Here is a 22,217-nt window from a genome sequence, read left to right on the forward strand (position 1 = left end):
GCAATAAACACACTCCTCATGTGTATCGAAATAAGGCATTTTCCGTCTGTATGAGGGGCACTTTTTAAACCCTGCAGGCCTATCAGACATAATACAACTACTACTAGAGAAACAGCTATGAATAAAGCCCTAATGACTGAATGAATACCAAAGGGTGCCAAAGCCCCCCCCCCACCACACACACACACACACACACACACACACACACACACACACACACTAGTCTAACGGGAGGGGAGGGATCTCCTCTATAAAAAATTGTAAACTGTAAAACTAGACTACCCTACACTAGAAAACTTAAACTAAGAAAGATAATAAAAATAACAGAAAACTTTTTACTTAACCAGCCACAGCCAGAGGATTGCGGTCTGCACAGGAAGCACGGCAAATGAGACCTGGGGATTAGAGAGCAGCAGGGCATTATGGGAGAGGAGGAGCCAAAGCCTTAGATCCGTCTGTTGAATACTGCTGGCCCAGATCTGATGTCAGATCCAAGATCCTGTGATGAATGAAGACATGGATAACATCAGATCAACATTTTTTTCTACAGCATCATCCTTACAAAGTCTTTCTAGCTCACCCTCAATCGTCTCTCTTTACACATGGTAGCCTTCTTTAAACAATGCCAGGTGATATTAGAATAAAGATATTTGACGCTGAAAATGATTTTTGCACTGACAGCACTTTTATACCACTGAAATAAAAATGATGAAAAAGACTCACAATAGATCTATGAGCACAGTTCAAAACAAAAATGCATCTGAAACCTTTACTACCTGTCATACCTTTCATCGGAGCTGCTTACACAAAACATGAATTTTACATATATACTTTTAGAATGCTAGAGACATTCTTCCGGAACTAGATAATCAGAACAGTAAAATAGAGACAGCTGCATTGTATGGGGATGGGGGGAAAAGACAGTTGCATGCTACTTTTTGAAAATAATGTAATGTCAACATGCAATTTACTTCTCATTTAAAGACACTGTGGACTTTCCTGAATCACTGTTTCAACAGACATCTGTTTTATTATTATTTAACAGGATGGCACAACATATTGCTAAGGCACTATGCTACACACCTGGGTTTGAAATAATCATCTTAGTGCAGAACACCTAAACAGCTTACTCGAGCTCCTTGACCAACCTGTAAAAAAAAAAAAAAAAAAAAAAAAAAAAAAAAAACTAAAGTCTGAGGGTAAGTAAGCCAAAGGGGGGATAAATGCATCACTCTAGTATAACATATTAAATGAATAAAAATGCTTCTGTTTACTTTCACTTAAATTAAAAGCTTACCAATACACTGCTCTGATTCACATTAAGCACATACTCAAACTGGAATGCTTTATGAAAAGCAGAACCCTCTAGCAGAAAAATACTAATGAGACTAAAATCTTTATTTTTACTGTATGCTGACTAAACTATAATGAGAATTTTCGAAAATCAAGAAAATCTTCAGTGAAAAACTGGTCAAAATGTTGCATCCTTTTTGATAGGTTGTGCTTCCCTGTAATATATGAAATATTTGGGATGTACTTCAGAAATGTCATGCTGAACATATGAGATATGATTGCTTGCACACCTCCATTACTGTATTGGTGTAGTACCACACTTGGTCTTCAACTCCTGTACATATCTGAACTCCTTCACATAATCCCAACAGAATTTATCACAAATATTTCAGATCTTCCATTCATGGTGTAATACATATAGTGATCTTGATAATGTTGACCGTTTTCTCCTGTTCATCTCTTACCTGTTGTTAAAAACAATGCTTGTTTATTAGACATATTTACTGCTGTAAAAATCCAATCACCAAGTCAAGTCCTTCTAAAGGCCAAAATACTGTTATCTTTCTTCCGTAGTATAAAACATGGAAATTCTGAATCAACATGTCTCTTACTCTACAATTGCTCTTTAACAAATTGCATTCAAAGACATGAACAAGCTACTGACGAAAATTTTAAATATCCCAACAGCTATAAGTTATCGGACTTGACAAACATAGATTTGTAAGTGGATTTCAAATCTTTCTTTTTCTCTCGTGTATCATCTGTCCGATGATGCTCTTGAGTAGTATGATGCGTTTCTGAAGAAGTTTCTTCCCTATTTTCAGTTCCTGATTTGCTGTTTTCTGTGTGTTCTATTTTCTGATAATATCCAGAAGCGTAGAAGTCTAATTTTGGAGGTGCCTGAAACAATTATAAACAGAATGAGAAAGTAAAAGTAGCAAGAATGCACAGATATACCTGTGCTCAGGAAATAATGAAAAGAAAAAAATGTGTTTAAGGAAACAATGGCTTTGAGTGGCTTAACAATATACCTCAAAAGAAAGTACAAAATAAAGATGATGACATAACTTCTAGTCAATTCTCTTGCACTACCCACAAAGATCTACATTTACCTACCTACAAAGGCATAGCCGGCTTTAGGCACTAGCAATCCCTGCAGTTGCTTGGGGCCCACCTGGTCATGGGGAGCCTCCAATGACAGCAAGTTATCTTATTTTGACATTTTGTAACATGTCTGTCAAGCCAACAAAAGCTAGTACAGCAATATTTTGTACGTGATAAAGCAGGTGGAAGATAAGTCTTATTATATAATATCACCTTTAAAATTCAAACATATCCTTACAGTAACTGTGTTTTTGTCAAACACCAGACTTCACAATTCCATTAAATGTTTTTAAACTCACATAGTGGCCGTAATTTAGTTAGATCCTGCTGGTGGATATTTTCTCCACTAAAACTAACATAGCCAACTTTAGGTACCTGCATCTCCTGTGGCTGCAGAAGGGAGGCCCCCTTAATCAGCCCTGAATGTGGGGCCCCACAAAAGCTCCTGCTGGTTGAGGAAAAATGAGGGGAAATTGTATTCATTTTCTGATTATGCTCTAACTTGAAAAAGGCTGTGATATGTCCCTGTTGGGATAAAGCTGGTAATGAACATGAACAGGGTAAGCACTAGATATATCAGCAGCACAGAGTGACTGATCTCAGTTCCAAAATTGGATTATAATAGCCTATGCTTTCTATCTTCAGAGATGGTTTTCTCTTTCAGGGAGTGTGACAATGTGAGGTATTGCCATCTGTGCCACGGAGAATAGGCCACTACATGTGTAACATATGCCAGCATAATTAGCTGGAGTTTTGTAAATTGTGTGTCATAGGTGTGTAATAGGGTAATGGCCCTGCAGCCTTTACAAGCCTAGCTCATAGAAGTGCCCTGGCACTGTGCCGCCCACCCATGTCATTTGACTATCACACTAACTTATGCAAACATTTTTGTTAAAAATGTACTAACAGTGTTGTTATAACGGATTAAATATTTATGTTTAAACACAGAATTCTGGAAGGGAAGAGAAGAAGTTTCTGAAACTGTTCTATAAATTTCAAATTCTGCAACAGATCTTAGCAAAGCGCTGAGTGTGTATTGTAACAGAGTCAGGTAATCAAATGTGATGTCATTCCATAACCAGCTTAGACAGGATGGAACTCGCATAGCAGCTTTTGTTTTGTTATTTTTGGAATATCATATAAAAATCTATGAAAGTTATCACAGTTCACTTAGGTGACTTAGTTGTTCAGTTCAGTTGTTTGAAGCTCTTCACATGCCTTGTGGAAGTAAACATCTCAGCATCCAATCTTGCCTTGTTGTGTTAAGTTAGCTAGAGAACAGTTGTTCTTTAGACAGTCAGGAAATGCAATGAGATTAGTTAAGTAGTATAAGATAGATGATGTTTTTCTGCATCTGTTTGAATCTGTCCAAATGTGTTATTTTTATTTCTCTTGTGATTGAACTGCTGGTGTTTACTGTACTTGGATATTTAGTATTCTCATGTTTTCTATTTTTATTTATTATTAAATATTTTTATACCTTTCATTGTGGCTGGTCTTTTAGAGAACACTTTTAACGTCTTCAGAGGACTTGTGCTTATTTTAATGACTTCTTGGCCACTCCATAATGCCTGGCTACTTTGGTTACACTCTACTATTTATGTCAGTGTTGATTTACTCAGTATAACTGGATACCCTTATAAAAGACAGAGTGGTTGGCTGGTGGCAGTGTACTTGCCTTATAGTTTGGGCAGAAGGGATACAGTTAGTAAATCTGTAACAGCCTTTCCAGGACTGTGTGTGTGTATGTGAAAATTAAACACCCAGGTGTAGGTGTGTCAACTACTTGGAACTGGGACACAATGCTACAAAGTGAGTCTTGTTTGGAATCTGGAGAGAGTCCAGTCCCAGGTCTGGAGTGTGTTCTATGTGTGCTCTTGGGGGAATCTGTACTTGATACAGAGAGTTACATCTTAAAATACTGTGTAAATCCATTCCTGTTGTTAGTGACCATGTCTCACTGGTGTCAGTGGTGAAGGTTGAGGCTCCTTGATTACTAGCCCAGGTTAGAGAGGCCATCACATAGTGGTGGCAGAGTGGTGGGATGTTAATTGAACTTCAGTAGCCTGTGGGCAGTTGTCACTGAAGGTGTGTGTGCTGTCAAGACCCACAAGGGAAACAGTCCGAGCTCCATTTTCACAACAGTTTTATTTTTGTTAGTTTAGTTTAGTCAGGGAAAGCAGGTAAAGATGTCAGCAAAGGATTACGGTACGCTGACAAAGAACCAGTTGGCCAAGGTGTACGAACCCAAAGGACTGGTGCATGCTAACCTGACTAAAGCAGAAATTATTTCAGCTTTAATCGCAGCTGCAGCGGACCAGTGGCCAGGAGGACAACCAGACTGGTGATGGAGATGTGCAGTCTTCAGAAACAGGACAGAGCATATTTTCCTCAGAGGACTTGAAAATCCGTCTGGAGTTGAGAGACTTGAACTGGAGGCCAAATGTTTGAAGACCAAAAAGAGACTTGAACTGGAGGCTGAAGAAAAGGAGAAGGAGCATCAGCATGAACTGAAGACCAAATGTTTGGAGATCGAAGAGAGACTGCAGCAATTGGAAGATGAAGAAAAACAGAAGCAGCGACAACACGAAAGGGAGATGCTGACTATGTGTGTCTACGTCATGGAGATGATGGGGAAGGGAATAACCAGACCCCAGAAGCAATAAGGGTCAGTAAATTTCTTCCACAATTTGCAGAAGAGGATGACTTTAATAGTTTTATTCGTATATTTAAAAAAGTATGTAAACTGTATAATGCTGACCAAGAACTTTGGGTACGGTTTCTGACCCCCTTACTCCATAGTAAAACTGTAATTGCTGTTTCTAAATTGTCTGATACCGATTATTTAAACTATGAAAGAGTAAAACAATGTTTACTGAACTGTTATAAGTTAACATCTGAAGTTCACAGGAAAAAGTCTTGTGAGCATAGACACAAGGCAGGTGAAAGTGTATGCTATTATTTAGAGGAGTTAAAAAGTACAGTTTTGTACCTACCATAAATGTAGATGAGTGTATACACTGCTGCAGTCATCACACTTGGGTTATCCTGCCGTCAGGCGGTCCCTCAGTCGGCCTGAGTTCCAAAGTCTTGGTCCGGTGTCGGTTGCTGTTCCTTCTTCCATGACGTCAGTGCGCCAGGGGTATATAAGATGCAGCTGACGCCATTTTCTCCAGTTTTTCTTGGCCCAGATGTCAGGTGCCCCCAAAATGGTAGGCAATGTAAATTGCTAATAAAACATAAATAAGAAATGCAAACAAAAACGTTCAATTACCAGCAAATACTCCCCATAGGTAGTAAAGGGTAGAAGGCATAGGTAAGTACCAGCAAGGAAGAGGGGAAGGAGGGAGGGTTAACCTAGACTGCAGCAGTGTATACACTCGAGCATCTACATTTATGGTAGGTACAAAACTGTACTATGTTCATCGTGTTACACTGCTGCAGTCATCACACTTGGGTAGAGTCCCAAAGCTGAGGTTGGGTGGCTGGTTCTATAAGGCATTAGGGGTGGCTATAAGGCCCTGCATCACTGCAGTGGCAAAGCCAGCTCTGGATTTAGAGTAAAGAGGCAGGTGGTAATGCTTGGTGAAGGTATGAACAGAACTCCAAGTTGCTGCTTCCAAAACGTCCTTGGTAGGTACTCCTCTGAGGTAGGCAGCAGAAGTGGCTGTAGCCCTGGTGGAATGAGACCTAATGCTGTTAGGTACAGCTTTCCCATGTTGTGTATAGCAGAAATGTATACAGTGCCCTATCCATTTTGAAATGGTCTGTTTTGAAATAGCTTTTCCCTTTGCTCCTGCAGCATATGCTACAAACAATTGCTCAGTTTTTCTGAAAGCTTTGGTTTTGTCAAAGTAGAAGCGTAATTGTCTGTGTATGTCCAAGGAATGCAGAAATCTCTCCCCTTTATTCTGTGGATTTGGATAAAATGTTGGCAAGTGAATAGTTTGGTTTAGAGCCACACTTGATACCACCTTTGGCATAAAAGTACGGTTTGTTCTTAAAGATACCCTGTCTTGGTGAAAAACGATGAAAGGTTCCACTGCCATTAGGGCCTGTAATTCTGAAACTCTTCGTGCTGAGGTTATTGCCAGGAGCAGGGCAGTTTTCCATGAGACATATTTTAAGTCTGCTGAGTTAGCTGGCTCAAAAGGAGGTAAAGTTAATTTTTCCAAGACAAAGTTGAGGTCCCAAGTTGGAGTTGGTGCTCTACGGGGTGGTCTTATGTTTTTAGCCCCTCTGAGGTACTGTTTTAGCAAAGGATGAGAGAAAATTGGTGTGTCTGTGTTGTAATGAGCAGAGATGGCAGAGGCATGGACCTTAATAGATGAAAAGGATAGGCCTTCTTCCAGCATCTCAGTTAAATATTGTAGTATCTGAGGAATATTTGGGACAAGAGGGTCTAGGTTGCGAGTCTGGTTCCAGGCACAGAATCTCTTCCATTTATCCAAATAGGCTTTCCTGGTGCTAGGCCTTCTGGCCTCCAGAATGACATCCATAACAGCTTTAGAGAGAGGCATTGTTTGCTTGACTAAGGAATCTGCCATGCAGCCAGGTTTAAAGTCTTGAGTTGGCTGTGAAGTATCTGATTGTTTTGCTGAGTCAGATGATGTGGGATTTGAGGCAAAATCCATGGTGGACCTTGTGCTAAGTTCTTTAAGATTGGGTACCAGTGCTGGCGTGGCCAGTCTGGGGCAATCAGGATCATCTTTGGCTTTTCTTGTCTGGCTTTCAGGATTACCTTTGAAAGGAGAGGCAGTGGTGGGAAGGCATATACTTGTAGGTTTTTCCAGCTGAATGAGAGGGCATCCACTTTCCATGCTTGTGCGTTGTAAGTCCTTGTGCAGAATTTCTGCAGCTGGCAATTCATTGGGGAGGCAAACAGATCTATGTCCAGGCTCCACCATTTTTGTGTTATCATTCTGAATATTTGTGGATGTAATTTCCACTAGTGTGGATCCATGATGTTTCTGCTTAAGTCGTCTGCCAGAGTGTTTTTCTCTCCTGGCAGGAATTGTGCTTGCAGATGAACTTGATAGGTTAGAGCTGTGTTCCACAAGGTCATGGCTTGTCTGCAGAGGGGATATGAATGAGTGCCCCCTTGCTTGTTTATGTACCACATAACTGTGGTATTGTCTGTCTTTAGTAGTAGCTGTCCTGGATGCAGAAGGTCCTTGAAAGCTATAAGGGCATTTTGTACAGCTAGCATCTCTTTTTGATTGATGTGAAGATGCCTTTATTCTGCAGGCCACTTGCCCTGAATACATTTTCCTGCCATGTGTGCTCCCCAGGCATAATCCGAAGCATCTGTTGTCAGTGTTTGCCCGGCTGTGGGTTGAGTGAAAGGCTGTCCCTTGTTGAGGTGACAGGCTTGAGCCCACCATCGAAACTCCTGTTATAGGCAAGGAATAAGTGGTATTACTGTTTCCAAACTGTGACAGTGTTGAGACCAGACACTCTTTAGGTACCACTATAGTTTCCTCATATGCAGTCTGGCATATGGAATTAGTAGTATGCAAGATGCCATGTACCCCAAGGCCTGCAGAATTTTTCTTGCAGGGAGTTGGGTTTTTGTTGCCATCAATTGGAAATATTTTCTGGCGTGAGATAAGCCATCTGGGCCGTTGTATTTAAGCTGGCACCCAGGAATATTATCTCTTGTGAGGGCACTAGTTTTGACTTCTTTTCGTTTACTGTGTACCCTAGGCAAATTAGCAATCTCTTTACAAACGCCAGATGCTTTAGAAAAATGTCTTTGCTCTCTGATTGAATAAGGCAGTCATCCAAGTATGGGTAAATTTGAATTCCTTTTTGTGTGCAAAATGCAATTACTGGTGCCAGGCATTTTGAAAAGACCCTGGGTGTAGTAGATAAGCCAAAGGGCAGTGCACAGAACTGATAATGCATTGAACCAGCTAAGAATCTGAGGTATCTTCTGCAATTTTGTCTGATAGGGACATGCAGGTATGCCTCCTTGAGGTCCAAAGTTACGAGCCAAGCTTTCTTGTCCAGCATGGGAAGAAGCTCCTGTAGTGTCAACATTTTGAATTTTGGAACATCCAGGTAAGTATTTAGAGAAGAAAGATCCAGAATGGGCATCCAGGCTTTGTCCTTTCTGGGAACCAGAAAGAGTCTTGAGTAAAATCCTTGTCCTTGCTCCTGTGTTGGTACCTTCTGAATAGCTCTCATGTCCATAAGTGTTATAATTTGTCTTTGAGCCTCTGCCCATTGATTTGGTGGCAGGTTTGGCATTCCTTTTAACCTTGGCAGAGTGTGAAAGTGGAACCTGTAACCTTGAGATACAATACTGAGAACCCATTTGTCTTTTGTGATCATATGCCAATTGTGAATGAAAAGTGCTAGTTTTTCCCCCAAGGGGGCTGCCAAGATAGAAGTGCTTGACAGCTGTAGTGGGAAGTCATTGGGGCTGTTTTCTATAAGGTTGAGGCCTGACTTCCCCTCCTTTCTAGGTGGAAGCACCCCATTGTCGAGGCCTGTAAGAACCTTGTGGCTGACCTCTGCTTCTTGGACGTCTGTATCTGCCCCTTTGAGGTCTGTCTGTAACTGGAAAGGACCAATTTTTTGTTGGCCAATTTCTGCTAAATCGAGGAGGCTGAATCTGTAAGAAATCCTTCACCATTTGCATAGATTTTGCCTTATCCTCCATTTTCTTTAATACCTCTTCTGCCTTAACTCCAAATAAAACATCCTGCTGCAAAGGTGCATCCAATAATTTAGCTTTAACATAATCTGGTAAAGTCTGCTCTTTTAACCAAGCATGTCTTCGAATGACAGACCCTGTAACTGCTGCTCTACAGGAGGCCTCTAATGAATCAAAAAGTACAGTTTTGTACCTACCATAAATGTAGATGTTCGAGTGTTCACCCTGCTGCAGTCATCACACTTGGGTTATCCTGTCGTCAGGCGGTCCCGCAGTCGGCCTGAGTTCCAAAGTCTTGGTCTGGCGTCGGTTGCTGTCGCTTCTTCCCTGACGTCAGTGCGCCAGGGGTATATAAGAAGCATCCAACGCCATTTTCTTCAGTTTTTCTTGCTCCAGATGTCAGGTGCCTCCACCCCAATAGGAGGTCACTACATAGTACTAATAATAAACAAAACATACCACCAGCTATAAGCAAATACACCCCAGAGGTTGTATCAGATATGAAGGCATAGAAAGGTTTCAGTTAGATCAGAGGGGATAGAGGGAGGGTAACCTGGACTGCAGCAGGGTGAACACTCGAACATCTACATTTATGGTAGGTACAAAACTGTACTATGTTCATCGTGTTACCCTGCTGCAGTCATCACACTTGGGTTGAATCCCAAAGCTAAGGATGGGAGGTGGAATCAAACAGGGTTAGAAGAGGGTAGTAGGCCCTGAAAAACTGCAGTGGCGAAGCCAGCTCTAGTCTTAGAGTATACTGGTAAGCGATAGTGTTTGGTGAAGGTGTGTACTGAACACTAAGTTGCAGCTTCCAGAATATCCTTGGTTGGCACCCCCCTCAGGAAGGCTGTAGATGTAGCTGCTGCCCTGGTGGAGTGGGGCGTTTTCCATGACGGGTGTAGCAAAAACGTATGCAATGTCCTATCCATTTTGAAATGGTCTGTTTTGAGATAGCCTTTCCCTGTGATGCTGTTGCATAGGATACAAAAAGCAGGTCAGATTTTCTGAAAGCCTTAGTTTTATCCAAGTAGTAACGTAGTTGCCTGAGAATGTCCAATGAGTGCAGGAGTCTTTCTCCTTTGTTCTGTGGATTTGAGAAAAAAGTGGGTAAATGGATGGTTTGATTTAGAGCCACACTGGATACCACTTTTGGCATAAAGGAGGGGTTAGTTCGTAGAGAGACTCTGTCTTGAAGAAAAATGAGGAAAGGCTCCACTGCCATTAGTGCCTGTAGCTCTGAGACTCTTCTGGTTGAAGTAATTGCTAGCAGCAGGGCAGTTTTCCATGATATAAACTTTAAATCAGCTGAGAAAGTTGGCTCAAAAGGTGGTAGCGTAAGCTTTTCCAGAACAAAGTTGAGGTCCCAAGTTGGCGTTGGTGCTCTCCTGGGACGCCTTATGTTTTTGGCCCCTCTGAGGTACTGCCTTAGAAGTGGATGTGAAAATAAGGGAGGATCCGTGTTGCAGTGAGCTGAAATAGCTGAGGCATGGATTTTAATAGATGAAAAGGAAAGTCCTTTGTGTAACATCTCAGTTAGATATTGTAAAATCCGAGGTAGGTCTGGCTCAAGGGGATTTTGGCCTTTAGCTTGGTTCCAGGCGCAAAATCTTTTCCATTTGTCTGAGTAGGCTTTCCTGGTGCTGGGCCTCCTGGCCTCCAGAATGACATCCATAACGGCTTGTGATAGAGGAGCTGGCTGGTTGTTTAGGTGATTTGCCATGCAGCCAGATTTAAGGTCTTGAGCTGGCTGAGTAGAATCTGACTGTCTTGCTGTGTGAGCAGATGAGGAATTTGTGGTAAAATCCATGGTGGGCCATGGGCCATGTTTCTTAGCAGTGGGTACCAGTGCCGGTGTGGCCAGTCTGGGGCAATGAGTATCATTTGTGGTCTCTCCATTCTGACTTTCAGCAGCACCTTTGTTAGAAGGGGCAGTGGAGGGAAGGCATATACTGTCAACATTTTCCAACTGAATGACAGTGAGTCCACTTTCCAAGCTTGATGGTGGAATGTCCTTGTGCAAAAATTTGGTAGATGATTGTTTTTGGGGTTGGCAAACAGGTCTATGTCTGGGCGCCCCCATTTTTGAGTTATCATTGCAAATACTTGTGGATCCAGTTTCCACTCGTGGGGATCCATGATGTTCCTGCTTAAGTCGTCTGCCAATGTGTTCTTTCTTCCTGGCAGGAATTGTGCTTGTAATTGAACTTGGTAAGTCAGTGCTGTGTTCCTGTGTTCCACAAGGTCATTGCTTGCCTGCATAGAGGGTAGGAGTGTGTACCCCCTTGCTTGTTTATGTACCACATTACTGTGGTATTGTCTGTCCTTATTATAAGTTGTCCTGGATGTAAGATGTGCAGACATATTTGATCTGAAGTCCATTTGCCTTGAACGCACTGTCCTGCCATGTGTGCTCCCCAGGCATAGTCCAATGCATCTGTTGTCACAGTTTGCCTAGCTGGGGGTAAGGTGAAAGGCTGACCCTTGTTGAGGTGACATGCCTGTGACCACCATAGAAATTCGTGTTGAAGGCAGGGAAAGAGAGGTATCATTGTTTTCAAGCTGTGGCTGTGTTGAGTCCATACGCTTTTCAGGTACCATTGTAATTTCCTCATATGCAGTTTTGCAAATGGTATTAGTAGTATGCAAGATGCCATGAATCCCAAGGCCTGCAGAATTTTTCTTGCAGGGAGATGGGTCTTTGTTGCCATTATTTTGAAGTATTGAGTCAGTTGTAGTTGCTTGTCTGGCGTGAGATAAGCCATCTGGGCCGTTGTATTCAAGCTGGCACCCAGGAATATTATGTTTTGTGAGGGCACTAGTTTTGATTTCTTTTCGTTTACTGTGTACCCTAGGCAACTTAGAAGGTGTTTGACAAATGCCAGATGCTTTAAAAGAATGTCCTTGCTTTCTGCTTGAATTTGGCAGTCGTCCAGGTATGGGTATGTTTGAATTACTCTGTCTGCAGTATGCAATTACTGGTGCAGGCATTTTGTGAAGACCCTGGGCGCAGTAGATAAGCCAAAAGGCAGTGCAGAGAATTGCTAATGCGTTGAACCTGCAATGAAGCGGAGGTATCTTCTGCAATTTTGTCTGATAGGGACATGCAGGTATGCCTCCTTGAGGTCCAACGTTACTAGCCAAGCATTCTTGCCCAGCATGGGAAGAAGCTGCTGTAGTGTTAGCATCTTGAATTTTGGTACTTGCAGATAGGTGTTCAGAACTGAAAGATCCAGAATGGGTCTCCATGCTTTATCCTTTCTGGGGACTAGAAAGAGTCTTGAGTAAAATCCTTGTCCTTGCTCCTGTGTAGGTACCTGTTGAATGGCTCTCATGTCCATGAGAGCTGTAATTTGTTTTTGTGCCTCTGCCCATTGATTTGGTGGCAGGTTTGGGATTCCTTTTACCCTTGGTAAGGTATGAAAGTGGAATCTGTATCCCTGAGAGACGATGTTTAGGACCCATTTGTCTGTTGTGATGATGTGCCAGTTGTCTGCAAAAAATGCTAATTTTCCTCCCAAGGGAGTTGCCAGGAGAGATTTGCTTGGTAGTTTGAGGATTGAGTCATTGTGATTATTTTCTGCTAGCTTGGGGCCTGTCTTCTCCTCCTTTCTGGGTAGCAGTACCACATTGGCGAGGTTTGTAAGGGCCTTGTGACTGACCTCTGCCCCTTGGGTGTCTGTATTTGCCCCTCTGTGATCTGTCAGAAGCTGGAAAGGACCAGTTTTTTGTCGGCCAATTTCTGCTGAAACGAGGGGGTTGCACCTGCAAAAAATCCTTGACCGTCTGCAAACACTTTGCCTTATCCTCCATTTTCTTTAAAACCTCTTCTGCTTTGACACCAAATAATACATCCTGCTGTAAAGGTGCATCCAATAATTTTGCTTTAACATGATCAGGAAGGGTTTGTTCTTTTAACCAAGCATGTCTACGTATGACAGAGCCAGTAATAGCTGCTCTACAGGAAGCTTCCAACGAATCAAATCCGCATTGTAAAGTATGTTTGCCCACCTGTTCAGCTGCATGTAACAGATCCTGCATTTCCTTGAATTCAGACTGTTCAGTATGTGTGCTCATTTTTTGCTTTAATTGAGACATTAGGAATTGCTGATATTTCAGCATGTGAAACTGACAATTTAATGCTCTCATAGCCAGAGTTGCTGAGGTGTATATTTTCTTTCCCATCTATCTAGGGCTCTGGAATCCCTTTCAGAGGGCACAGGATTTTTAGCCATAGAAGCTTTAGCTCCCTTAGGACCCTGGGAAATTGTTTCTCAGTCAGCCACAGGGCTTTTATAAAGGAATTTGTGTGAGTCGGGTACTCTGTAGTATCTGTGTGGTTTGGCTGGAGCAGGAGGTACAGAGTCTGGATTTAAACTAGACTCCAAGAAAACATCATCCACAATATCTAAAACTGGGAGGATAGCAAGAGGTCTGTGCTGGGGTAGTAAAAGGAACTCTTGGAGCCTTTTCTTAGAATCAGAGTAGTCCTGGCCTTCCCAGTGGAAATGTTCCCTAATGGTATGTAAAGTTTCCCCAAAGGAGTAGTCTTCAGGGGGAGATGCTGAGGGAATAGAGTCTTCAGCATCAGAGTCTTCATGAGGAGGAAAAGTGTAATCCTGTTCCTCAGAAGAATCTGAGGAAATTGAAACCTGGTCAGAGGAAGCATAATCCTCCTCTTGTCTTGGTCTTTTATCAGGAGGGGATGAGAACCCCTGATTAGGGTAATCAAATCTTCAGCCATCTTAAGCATCTGTTTCTTAGGCATGGGGCCTTGAACTGTAGACTGATGTACAGTCTTCTTAGGTTTTAAAGGAGTTTTAAGCTTAGCATAAGATTTAATGGTGAGTGCAGTCGGTCTGAAGACACCTTCTGCAACCGAAGGTGTTTCCACTGCACCGGGGTCTACTTCTGCACCGGTGTCGGAAGATGGCTGCGTTGGTCTAGTAGACTCCGCTTGAGAATCCACAGCTGTCTGGGGTTCCAGTTCTGCGGTCGTCAGGGGCTGTGTAGGCGCCTCACTGAAAACCGGAGAACCGGTGACAGGCCCAGCAGAGGCCTCAGAGTCTGGCTTGTTTCTAGGCTGCCTGTCCTTATCCTTGCGTTTTTTATGTATGCCGGTCATCGGCTGCTCCGACGGCAGGATATAATTAAATTTCCTACCAAAGTAATGTCATGCGAAGTCAAAACGGTGTTTGATAGTTCGTTTATTAAACCTAGCACAAAACTGACAACCTGTGACGTCGTGGTCTGGTCCTAGGCAAGGAATACAGTAGGAATGGAAGTCCTTCTGAGGTATTTGCTTCCCACAAGAAATGCAATTGTTAACTTTTTCTGACATCGGACTGAGGCAAGAAAAGGTTCCCCAACGGGGTACTTAGCTTTATTGAAGACTTCGGACTGAAATTCGAATCGAAAATCTCAGGTGTTGGCCGACCGGCACTTGCGAACTGCTTCTGCTGCGGGCACCACGCAGCAAGAAAGACTGAAGAAAATGGGGGCGGATGCCTCTTGGCGCACTGACGTCAGGGAAGAAGCGACAGCAACTGACGCCGGACCAAGACTTTGGAATTCGGGCCGACTGCGGGACCGCCTGACGACAGGATAACCCAAGTGTGATGACTGCAGCAGGGTAACACAATGAACATTGCACTAGTAACAATCTTCAGATCTTGTTGCTGCTGTCTATAATAGTGATATAAAGGTATATACACAAGGAAAAACAAAGATGAAAGGTCTCCAACTCTAAGGAAGATAGACATTATCTTGTTTCCAGATCCTCCAAGGATATATGGATGGGGGTAGGTAGGTGGGTTCGTAAGAATGAAGGGCGAGATGGACTACAAACCTGGAACGTTATGGTGAGTACATAACTTCTTTATGTTCTGTAGTCGTATCTCATCTTCATTTTTACATATGGGACAGCGTCCCTAGCACCTTTTCCTCGGGTGGCTCACAGGAATATACTCCTAAGAACCGTGGAACCAAAGTAAGCTCTACCGCTGGAGGCCAAGTCTAAATTGTAATGAGTAATAAAGGTATGAGGGGTAGCCCAAGTTGCTGCTGCACATATACTGTCTATTGGCATTCTGGCTTGAAAAGTGGAAGATGTGGATATAGATCTGGTGGAATGAGTTTAATTTTAAATGGGAGTTCTTTACCATTAGAAGAGTAAATAAAAGATATGCAATTTGAAATCTAGTTTGATAACGTTATCTTGGAGACTGGCATTCCTTTTCTCGTCTCCAAAAAATATATAAATTGGTCTGATCTCCTAAACTCTTTGGTTCTATGTAGATAGAACCTTAACTGTTTGTGTACATCAAGCTGATGAAACTTGTACTCCGCTTTGTTTGTATGATTTGGAAAAAAGACTGGCAGTTCAATAGGTTGATTAATATTTGATTGTGAACAAATCTTGGGGACGAAGGAAGGGTTAGTGGGAAAGGAAACACTGTCTCTATGAAATATTAAGTAAGGAGGTTTGACTGAGAGTGCTTGCAGCTCTGACACTCTTCTGGCGGAAGTAATGGCTACCAGAAAAATGGTCTTCCATGAAAGGAACTTTAAATCACATTGTGAAGGTTAAAAAGGCGGTGAGGTAAGATTTGAAAGAACAAAATTTAGATGCCAGGGAGATATAGGTTCTTGAAAAGGAGGTCTTAGTAAGGTAGTGCCTTTTAAAAATGATTTACACAATCTGTGAGCCATAAGATTGGGTTCATGTCGCCCCAAATAAAAACTGGAGATAGCTGCTAATTGAACTCTGACTGTAGCAGTAGCTGATCCCTGATGAAATAGTTTGGTTAGAAATTCTAACACTAAAGGAATGGAGGCTGTGTATGGATTTATATTCCTAGCTTGTGCCCAGACAGAAAATCTTTTCCACTTGCTAGCGTACAATTTTCTCGTAGATTTATGAGAAGACGTCAGGATATGAGCAACTGCAGGGGAGAAATCATGAAGCCTACTAGGGATGGAAGTGGAGCAGCCATGCTGTCAAGTTGAGGGTGTGGAGACAGGGATGGAATGTGCCTGACATATGTGTCAGAAGGTCTGGTACTGGGTCCAGAGTCCATGGATCGTCCAGAAGGTGAGGTCCGAGAAAGGGGAACCAAATCTGATGAGGCCAGTAAGAAGTGATGAGAATCATTCTGCTTCCCAAAGTCTTTGCTTTCTGGATAACTTTTGATATTAGCGGAAAGGGAGGAAAAGCAGAAAGAAGTCCCGAGGGCCAATTGTGGACAAGTGCTTCTCTCGGTGTCTCCCCCGGGTGGGGGTGGGGGAGATAAGGGTGAAGTAGCTGCTGCCATTGGTGTTCATTGGGGTGGCAAACAGATCGCAGCAAGGCTTGTCCCCATTTATGGAAAATCTGTTCCGTGACTTTCTGATTCAGAGACCACTCATGAGGCATCAAGATTGCCCTGCTGAGCTTGTCGGCTATCACATTGGTTCTCCCCGGGATATGCCTTGCGACTAGAAAGCGTTGGGAAGATAATCGCCCACTGCCAAACACGTAGAGCCTCTCGACATAGGGGCTAGGATCTGGTTCCCCCTTGTTTGTTTATATATCATACCACTGACATATTGTCTGATTGAATTGCTATTGTCCCTAGAGGAAGAAAGTCGTGAAGTGCTTGCAACACTAGTAGCGCTGCTCTCATCTCTAGAACACTGATATGCAACTGAGCCTCGTGTTCTTGACATGTGCCTTGGACTGTCCTTCCTAGATAATGCCCCCCCCCTATCTGGGAGGCATCCGTGGTCACAGCAGCAACAGGTTGGCGAGGAATGAATGGTCTCCCTATCATTAGTTGACTGGACTGGATCCACCAACAAAGGTCCTTTTTGCAAGATTTCGTTATTAAAATGGGATGAAACAGAGCCAGCTGCTGAAGAGACCACTGGAAAAAGAGTAGCCATTGTAGAATTCTCATATGTAGTCTGGCTAGTGGAACTAGAGTTATAGTAGAGGCCATGGCTCCCAGAAGTTTGAGCACCGTCTTCGCTTTGACTTTGTGTTGGGGAAGCAGGCTGCATATTTGTTGTCTTAGATTATGCACTCTGTCTGAAGGAAGGCAAGCCATCATTGTGACTGTGTCTATTTCTGCGCCTGTGAAAGTCACATATTGAGAAGGCGACAAGGCAAACTTTTCCCAGTTTATAGTGATGCCTAGCTGAGTGCAGACACGAATGGTTGGTAGAAGTTAGTAGCTAGTAGAAGTAGGTGCCTGGTGGTGGCAGTCAGGAGCCAGTCGTCCAGGTACGGAAACACTTGGGATCCAAGACGTCTCAAGTAAGCCGTTACTACTGCCATGCATTTGAACACCCTGGGGACTGTGGTGAGACCAAAGGGCAGAGTATGAAATTGGTAATGACTGGCTCCCAGCCGGTAGCGAAAATGACTCCTTGATGCTCTGTCCATTTTTATGTGGTAGTACGCATCTTGGAGGTCTATGGAGCACATCCAATTGTCTTTCCCTAACAGAGGGAGTACAGACTGCAGTGTTACCATTCGGAACTTGGACTTCTTCACTGATTCGTTTAACTTGCTGAGATCCAAGATGGGCCTCCAGTCCCCTGTTCGTTTTGGCACTAAAAAGAATCTGGAGTAAGCTCCAAATCCTATCTGGTCTGCAGGGACGGTTTGGATGACTCTCTTTTGAAGCAACGTTTGGACGTCTATAGTTGCTTGATCCCTGTGATTGGGTGGAATATCTGGGATTCGCTTGGTTAGATGAAGTGGAAAAGAGAAGGGAATGGAGTATCCTCTGGAAATTATTCTTTGTACCCACTTTCTTGTGTGATGTCGTGCCAGGCTTCTGGGTACAAAGATAAGCGAACCCGACTGGCTCCAGAGAAGCGCAGCAAGGCCTCCCTTCAGGAGCGGTGATAGGGACGTCCACGAAAGGAATCCCGGTCAAATTTGTTTTGTGGACCCCCCCTTACTCTAGGGCGACATCTACCACTATTCCCTCCTCTGCCTCTGGAGAAGGAATCACCTTGCGCATCTAGGAAAAAGATTTCTTGAACCACATTTTCCCCCTCTTACCTTTAGGGTATGGTCTAGAAGGGACGGAAAAACATACTCCCACAGCAGAAAGAGCCTTCCCTTCCTGCTAGCATCTGATGAGTGTGTCTTCTACATTTGGTCCAAACAGAGAGGAACCGTCAAAGGGGGCATTGTTAAATGTAGATTTGAAGGGCTCCGCAAAGTTACATAAACGCATCCAGAAGTGGCTCCTAAGGGAAACTCCTGAACCCACTGCCCTGCTCACTCCATCTGCTGCATAAGATATCAGCCTCATAGAGGAGTTAACAATAGAGTTTAAGGTGGACAACTGAGCAGTAACCTTCTCAGGGACTCCTTCAGTTAAAGTACCTTGGAGATCATCTCCTAGCTCTTTTAGACCTCTTTGAAGCCTAGTGAAATGGGTGAGAATTCAGCGATCTGAGTGTAAATGCCGCTGAAGAAAAAAAAACGCTTCCCGTATCTGTCCATTGTTTGAGACTCTTTGTTCGGTGGGTGGACAGATGAGGAAGCCTCTGCTAGTTCCTTCTTTGCAGCTGCTGCCACCACCATGGCGTCTACAGGCACACCTGTGGTCAGAAACACTTTTTCCCTAGGAGCTGAAAGGAATTTGTTCGGCCTTCTGGGGACTGGTTCCACTGTGTCAGGAGTTTCCCACACCTTTCGACTCACCAAATCTAACAGCTCATCGAAAGGTGGAGACACCCAAGAGGCTGAAAGTTGAGACCCAAAAGCCTTCAGGTACACTGACTCCTCATCAGAAGGGGTGATGGTGGGCCAGCTGCTTTTCTGTTTCAGGATATCTACAAAGGAGATATCAGAGGATGACCTAGGGGACCCTTCTGACTCCTTGAGGTCAGTGTCAGACATGAGTGGGGTCTATATGCATCCTCTTACAAGTTCTCTTCCGAGGAGGCTCCACAAAAGGGTATTCTGGGGAGGTCTCAGAAGACTGGGGGCCACCCAAAGGGATCTTCTGAGTCTGCGGGTCTCTGCTGTCATGAGAGAAGGATGGTGCTGAGACAGAGGTTGGAGCTTGAGGGGGAAGAACATCGGTACCCTTGTGTAGAGCTGAAGATCTAAACAGCACGCTCATCAGCTCGAAGGCAGATCCCCCTGGCTCCGAGGACACCACCGGTTCCGAGGAAGTGGAAGTAGCCCCCAGCTCCAGAGCGATCGGCTCCAAGATAGATGTAGGATCCGAGCTCAGCTGAGCAGACGCACGGAGAGGTAGGCTCGGAACCGAAGTAGTTCGGGTCAGAGCGTCCCCATTGGGGCCGACTGGTGAGCTTCAGCTCCTAGACACAAAGGATGGCACTGAAGGTGTCGGAGTGGAACACTGCTCTGAGAAAACCACTTTGGGTGCTGGAATAGATGATTCCACAACAAACGGCACAGACAGATCTGGCTCCGAAAGACCGGCATGGCTCGAAGGAGGAACAGAAGCGCGTAATACGACCGTAGATGGTGCCAGAACAGATTGGTTTGGTGCCGACAACAAATTTGCTAGCGCTAATGACTTCAAAAATCTAACCACCCTCTTGATATCCTCCTCAACAAGACTCCTGGAGGCTCTGGAAGTAAAGGTAGGGGATCGAGATCTCTGCAAAATCGGAGATCTAAGTGTCGGGGATACCGGCAGTAAGTCTCTTGACCGGCTCAGAGGTATGGTTTCAGCTATCTGCTCCAAAACACTTGGAGCCGAAACTGGAAGGTCTACATCAATAGCCTCAACCAGCTCCGAAGGCAGAGGAGCCGAAGAGGTAGAAGGTTTGTCAACTTTCTCTGGAGGTCCTGATATGTGAGTCGGTGTAGGAGACTGTCTTTTCACTGACTTAACCTTCTCTTTTTCTGAAGAGGGAGACCTGAAGTGAGAAGATGAAGAACTAGCTAAATCCTCCTCAAAGGAAGGTTTAAGGAGATCTTTCAAAATTAGTTTGTTCTTCCTTTCCTGGAGAACCCGGTAACTAAAAGAATGGCAGAAAGTACATGTCTCCTGTAGATGCATGGCTCCCAAACAATACACATAAATACTATACCAGTCAGTCAGGGACATTTTTTATGAACATTTTAGGCATTACTTAAAACCCGAAGGTTTATGGTCTTTAGTTTCCTTAGACATAACTGTCAACAACAACAGACTATGATTGTAGATAGACAATAGGAAAGAAAGGACAAGGTCCTCTAACTTAAATGGGCCTAGCCCTGTACAGATAGGTAGGCGAGATAGAGAAAGATTAACAATAACTAGTGCACTAGAAAACGAAGGGATACCACCAAGAAAAGGCCTGCGGAAGTGACGACCAACAATTAGCAAAAACAATTTGCAATAAACTTCAGAAAACACACCAAGTACTAGCAAGTTAACAACAGCAAGCTATTAATACTAAAACTAACTTTACAGTAAAAAGGTACACTATAAATGTCTGAAGAAAAAAAATATTCCAACTTATCCATGACCAAGAGAACACTTCTGAACTCGTACAGCAGCAAACGAGATCCGAGGATTGTTACTAGTGCATTATGGGATACCTACATTGCCACGAGCCAACTTATAGAGGCTTCGAGCTTTGTAATCGGCAGAACCCATATGTAAGAATGAAGGCGAGATAGGACTACAGAACATGTACTGTTTTTCTGCATCTGCATGACTCCGTCCAACTGTGTTATTATTTCACCTGTGATTGAAACTCTGGTGTTTATTCTACTTAGATATTTAGTATTCACGTGTTTTCTATTTTATTATTTATTAAATATGTTTATACCTTTCATTGCAGCTGCTCTTTTAGAGAATACTTTTAATGTCTTGAGAGTACTTGTGTACTTATTTTAGTGACGCCTTGGCCACTCTGAATAGCCTTGGTTACACTCTACCATTTATGTTAGTATTGATTTTACTCAGTATAACTGGATACCATTGTAACAGACACAGTGGCTGGCTGGTGGATGCATAGTTACTTTATAGTCTGGACAGAAGGGGTACAGTTAGTAAATATGTACCAGCCTTTCACAATAGTGTGTGTGTGTTTGCCTGTGAAAATCAAATACCCAGGTGTGGGTGTGCCAGCTACTTGGAAAGTACAGTTGTGTACACTTCCCATAAATGTAGATGTTCGAGTGTATTCACTGTTGCAGTCATTACATTTGGGTAATCTGCTGGCAGGTTGCCCTCAGTCTGTCTCTTGTGTCCTGCGTTGGTTGCTGTCCCTTCTTCCATGACGCCAGGTCATCAGAGGTAGAAAACATGCAGCCGATGCCATTACATCAGTTTTTCTTGCCCCAGATTGTCAGGTGCCCCCCAAATGGGGAGCAAATAAAATTAAAAAACACAAAAATATACCTCCAACCAAAAGCAAATACACCAACAAGGCTTTTAAGCATAGTAAAAGAAAGTAGAGGTATAGCCAGAGAAAAACAGGGGGCTGGAACCAGGACTGCAACAGTGAATACACTCGCACATCTACATATATGGTAAGTGTACACAACTGTACAATGTTCTTCGTGTTTCACTGTTGCAGTCATTACACTTGGGTAGATTCCTAAAGCTATAGTTGGGGAGGAGGAAATTATACAGCATTAGAACCAGCTATAAGGCCCTGCAAGTCAGCAGTGGCAAAGCCAGCTCTGGATTTAGAGAAAATTGGTAAATGATAATGCTTGATGAAAGTATGTACAGAACTCCAGGTAGCAGCTTCTAGAATATCCCTGGTAGGAACACCTCTGAGAAAGGCTGCTGAAGTAGATGCAGCCCTGGTGGAATGAGATCTGATCACCTGGGGGATAGGTTTTCCATGGTGCTTATAGCAGAAATGAATGCAATGGCTTACCCATTTAGAAATGGTTTGTTTTGAAATAGCCTTCCCCTCTGCCCCAGCAGCAAATGTTACTAGCAATTGTTCAGATTTTCTTCTAATTTTAGTTCTGTCCAAGTAGAATCTAAGTTGTCTGTGCACGTCCAAGGAATGCAGAATCCATTCCCCATTGTTCTGTGGATTGGGACAGAAGGTTGGCAAATGAATAGACTGATTAAGAGCCACACTGGAACTACCTTGGGCATGAAGGATGGATTGGTCCTCAGAGATACCCTGTCCGCATGAAAGATGATGAAAGGCTCCACTGCCATAAGGG

General features: G+C 43.4%; 1 protein-coding gene across 2 annotated transcripts in view; it reads right to left on the minus strand.

The window, feature by feature from the left end:
• Positions 1 to 663: 663 nt before the first annotated feature.
• CCHR9.PART0H11orf58 (chromosome chr9.part0 C11orf58 homolog) overlaps positions 664 to 22,217 on the minus strand; it is a 284,231-nt gene continuing 262,677 nt past the window's right edge. The window contains exon 5 of one of the 2 annotated variants that reach the window (XM_044082772.1): positions 664 to 2,193. In XM_044082772.1, the coding sequence (XP_043938707.1) occupies positions 1,981 to 2,193 (213 nt within the window). In that variant the 3' untranslated portion in view covers positions 664 to 1,980. The remainder of the gene's footprint in view (positions 2,194 to 22,217) is intronic. The other variant, XR_006366214.1, reaches the window with a different exon arrangement.

The sequence above is a fragment of the Protopterus annectens genome, chromosome 9.part0 (genome assembly GCF_019279795.1).
Source record: "Protopterus annectens isolate FY-2018-M chromosome 9.part0, PAN1.0, whole genome shotgun sequence".
NCBI classification, from domain to species: domain Eukaryota; kingdom Metazoa; phylum Chordata; order Ceratodontiformes; family Protopteridae; genus Protopterus; species Protopterus annectens.